Source organism: Penaeus monodon, chromosome 3 (genome assembly GCF_015228065.2).
Source record: "Penaeus monodon isolate SGIC_2016 chromosome 3, NSTDA_Pmon_1, whole genome shotgun sequence".
Taxonomy (NCBI): domain Eukaryota; kingdom Metazoa; phylum Arthropoda; class Malacostraca; order Decapoda; family Penaeidae; genus Penaeus; species Penaeus monodon.
The window spans coordinates 32,344,323-32,348,771 of record NC_051388.1 but is presented as its reverse complement, the minus strand read 5'-3'; the positions used below and the strand labels follow the sequence as shown (position 1 = coordinate 32,348,771).

Sequence of the window (4,449 nt, the reverse complement as noted above, 5' to 3'; positions counted from 1 at the left end):
ATGGACTACAACCAAATTACTGGAAAGGAAACTAATAAGTGCCCAGAGAGGGATGGAGATGTTGATGCTGAGAAATAGCCTAAGAGATCGGATGAGGGCGACGTGGATCAGGGAACAAGCAAAAGTGGAAGATATACTTGTGAGCATCGAAAAAAAGGCAATGGGCAGGTCATACATGTCAGAGACAGGACAATAAAAGAAGTTAACAGACCGGGTTATAGATAACATAAAGAGATCAAGAGCCAGACCAGTGGCAAGATGGCAAGACAAAATAACGAAATTTGGTGGTCAAGACTGGAAACAAAGAAACGCAAGACAAAATTGAAAAAGATTGGGAGAGGCTTATGTCCTGCAGTGGACTGATTCAGGCTGATGATATATATATATATATATATATATATATATATATATATATATATATATATATATATATATATATATATATATATATATGTGTGTGTGTGTGTGTGTGTGTGTGTGTGTGTGTGTGTGTGTGTGTGTGTGTGTGTGTGTGTGTGTGTGTGTGTGTGTGTGTGTGTACATATATGAATATTCACACACACATATACGTCCATATGTATGTATATATTTATTCTATGGGTGTGTGCGCGCGCGCACGTGTGTATTTATGTATTTATGCAGGTATGTGTATGTGTGTTTGTAGGTGTGTGTATGTATTTATTTATGTATGGTGTATGTGTGCGTTTGAAGGTGAGTGTATGATTTATGTATGTATGTGTGTGTGTGTATTTATGTATGTATGTGTATGTGTGTGTGTGCGCTTATATGTGTGTGCGTGTTTATGCATATATATGAAATGTATACATGCATATATATATATATATATATATATATATATATATAATATTATATATATATGTATATATATATATATATATATATATATATATATATATATATATATAAACAGATATGTGTGTATGTGTGAATCATTTTGTATACACACACACACACACACACACACACACACACACACACACACACACACACACACACACACACACACACACACACATATATATATATATATATATATATATATATATATATATATATATATATATATATATATATGCACGCGCGTGTGTACAGCTATATACACCAACCTTTGTCGGCTATCGATTGCTTTCTTTTTTTTTGAATTTGGCGGGAGGATTATTCTTTGTTTGTGCGCGCGGCCACGAGATGGCAACACCAACAGTGGCAGCGTGGGGCTGTGTGAAGGCTGGCAGCGGAGCTAAAGTGTATATATTGTACAACAACAACAAATGGAAGCATATCAGTGAAATATGAGTCTGGAAGGATGTGTTCATCTTTCTGAATTTAAATCAACGAAAGGGACGCAGCCATTCCGCTTGATATACAGTTTCTTCGTGTTTTGCACAAGTAAAGCGGCCCGCCAGCAGAAGGTGAGGCTCGTCAGCTGATCGGCACCGAGTGCTGTAGAAGCCCGCCATCCTTGTTTAACATATTACATTATAAGTAGTGGCTCTATTGTTGGCAGCCTATTTCACAGTGTTTAAGAATGTCCAGTGCATTGGGAATACTGTTATTTTTGTTAATTATATACCTCTCTGAAAGTGCTTATCACCAATAAGTTTTTGACAAGATGCTTTGTTTGGGTGTTGGTGACCGATCAGCTGAGAGAGGTGTTGCCACAAAGCGCATTTTGCGAAAATACGGGGAAGCTTTAGATTATCAGCTCTACTCGTGAACAGCGCACGTGCGTGAAGGCAACGTATTTTGATTTGAAATGATTGCAGGAAGAGTGTTCATTCATGTTAATACCATAAGTAGATGAAGAGTAGTAATACCTAATATACTAACAATTTAAGTCATATCTTATCAAATTAAGGTGTGACAGGTGATTCATTGGGTGTCACTTGTGGAAGTGCAGATATGATATCGGAATGCAGTATTGTAAAATAACAAATTAGGAAGCTTAAGTAAAAAAGTTGAGTAAATGATGTTTTCGATACTGGAAGTCAGGAACCTTGGATCTAATTTTTAAAAGCTAGGGGGAAATAATGATAAAGACAAGTGATTCATATGATGCATTTCCCTTGCAGGTATTATGACCAATGTATAAGAGTACCTTAATAACAGCTCTTAGTACCTTGTCCTTAGAACAAAAATTGCAGATTTTTTGTCATATCAGTTTCATATCAAATTAACAGATAAAAAAATACATGAACAGGAGAGCTTAGTACTTGTAAGAAATAAGACTCCATTTGCATTTTTTAAAAATTATTATTCCTAATCCCTAAAGAGATCAATTTCTCATTATTGCCATGCTGTCCAGCCTAAAAGAACTGTCAAATTTTCATATGGCTTTCAAGCAAATTTTTATTTTTGATGTTGTAGAGCTCAGATTTACACACAAGAGAACATCAGCAATGAGGATTTTCTGTTAAAAGAAGATACTACTGAGAGAGAGAGAGAGAAAAAGAGAGAGAGAGAGAGAGAAGAGAGAGAGAGAGAGAGAGAAAGAGAGAGAGAGAGAGAAAAGAGAGAGAGAGAGAAAAGAGGAGAGAGAGAGGGAAAAAGAGAGAGAGAGAGAGACGAAGAAAAGAGAGAGAGAGAAAAGAGAGAGAGAGAAAAGAGAGAGAGAAAAGAGAGAAAAGAGAGAGAGAAAGAGAAGAGAGAGAGAGAGAGAAAGAGAGAGAAAAGAGGAAGAGAAAAGAGAGGAGAAGAAGAAGAGAAGAGAAAAAGAGAGAGAGAAAAGAGAGAGAAGAAAAGAAGGAGAGAGAGAAAAGAGAGAGAGAGGAAAAGAGGAGAGAGAGAGAAAAGGAGGAGAGAGAGAGAAAGAGAGACTTGGAAAAGAGAAAGGAAGAGAAAAGAGAAAGAGAGATGAGAGAGCAAAAGAGAAAGAGAGAGAGAAAAAAGAGTAAGAGAGAGAGAAAAGAGAGAGAGAAAAAGAAGAGAGAGAGAGACAAAAGAGAAAGAGAGAGAGAGAGAAAAGAGAAAAAAAAAAAAAAAAAAAAAAAAAAAAAAAAAAAAAAAAAAAAAAAAAAAAAAAAAAAAAAAAAAAAAAAAAAAAAGAAAGAGAGAAAAAAGAAAAAGAAAAAAGGGAAAAAAAAAGGAGAGAGAGAAAAAAGAAAAAGAAAAGAAAAAAGGAAAAAGAGAAAGAGAGAAAAGAGAAAGAGAAGAAAAGAGAAGAGAAGAAGAAAAAGAAAGAAAGGAGAGAAAAGAGAAAGAGGAGAGAGAGAAAAGAAAGGAGAGAAAAGGAAGAAGATGAAAAAGAAAAGAGAAAGAGAAGAGAAAAAGAGAAAGAGAAAAAGAAAAGAGAAGAGAGAAAAGAAAAGAGGGAGAGAGAAAGAGAAAGAGAGAAAAAGGGGAAGAAAAGAAGAAAAGAAGAGAGAAAAGAGAAAAAGAGAAGAGAGAAAGAGAAAGAGAGAGAGAAAAGAGAAAGAGAGAGAGAAAAGAGAAAGATAATAGAGAGAGAGAGATAATAGAGAGAGAGAGATAATAGAGAGAGAGAGATAATAGAGAGAGAGAGATTGAACGAGAGAGAGAGAGAGATTGAACGAGAGAGAGAGAGAGATTGAACGAGAGAGAGAGAGAGATTGAACGAGAGAGAGAGAGAGAGAGAGCTTGAATGGGAGAGGAAGAGAGAGAGAGAGACGAGAGGGAGAGAGAGAGAGAGAGAGAGAGAGAGGAGAGAAGAAGAGAGAGAGAGAGAGAGAGAGATTGAATGGGAGAGAGAGAGAGAGAGAGCTTGAATGGGAGAGAGAGAGAGAGAGAGAGCTTGAATGGGAGAGAGAGAGAGAGAGAGAGCTTGAATGGGAGAGAGAGAGAGAGAGAGAGAGAGAGATTGAATGGGAGAGAGAGAGAGAGAGAGAGAGATTAAATGGAGAGAGAGAGAGAGAGAGAGATAATGAGAGATGAATGGGAGAGAGAGAGAGAGAGAGAGAGATTGAATGGGAGAGAGAGAGAGAGAGAGAGAGATTGAATGGGAGAGAGAGAGAGAGAGAGAGAGAGAGATGAAGGGAGAGAGAGAGAGAGAGAGAGATTGATGGGAGAGAGAGAGAGAGAGAGAGAGATAGAGATGGGAGAGAGAGAGAGAGAGAGGATTGAATGGGGAGAGAGAGAGAGAGAGAGATTGCATGAGAGAGAGAGATTGCAGGAGAGAGAGAGATTGCAGGAGAGAGAGAGATTGCAGGAGAGAGAGAGATTGCAGGAGAGAGAGAGATTGAACGAGAGAGAGAGATTGAACGAGAGAGAGAGATTGAACGAGAGAGAGAGATTGAACGAGAGAGAGATTGAACGAGAGAGAGAGATTGAACGAGAGAGAGAGATTGAACGAGAGAGAGAGATTGAACGAGAGAGAGAGATTGAACGAGAGAGAGAGATTGAACGAGAGAGAGAGATTACGAGGAGAGAGATTGACGAGAGGAGAGAGACGAGGAGAATTGAAGGGGAGAGAGA

At 37.6% G+C, this 4,449-nt stretch overlaps 1 protein-coding gene across 1 annotated transcript in view; it reads left to right on the top strand.

The window, feature by feature from the left end:
- The first annotated feature begins 1,211 nt into the window (after positions 1 to 1,211).
- Positions 1,212 to 4,449, top strand: part of LOC119585946 (ubiquitin carboxyl-terminal hydrolase 22-like) — a 16,058-nt gene continuing 12,820 nt past the window's right edge. The window contains exon 1 of the mRNA XM_037934663.1: positions 1,212 to 1,430. Within this exon, the coding sequence (XP_037790591.1) occupies positions 1,311 to 1,430 (120 nt within the window). The 5' untranslated portion in view covers positions 1,212 to 1,310. The remainder of the gene's footprint in view (positions 1,431 to 4,449) is intronic.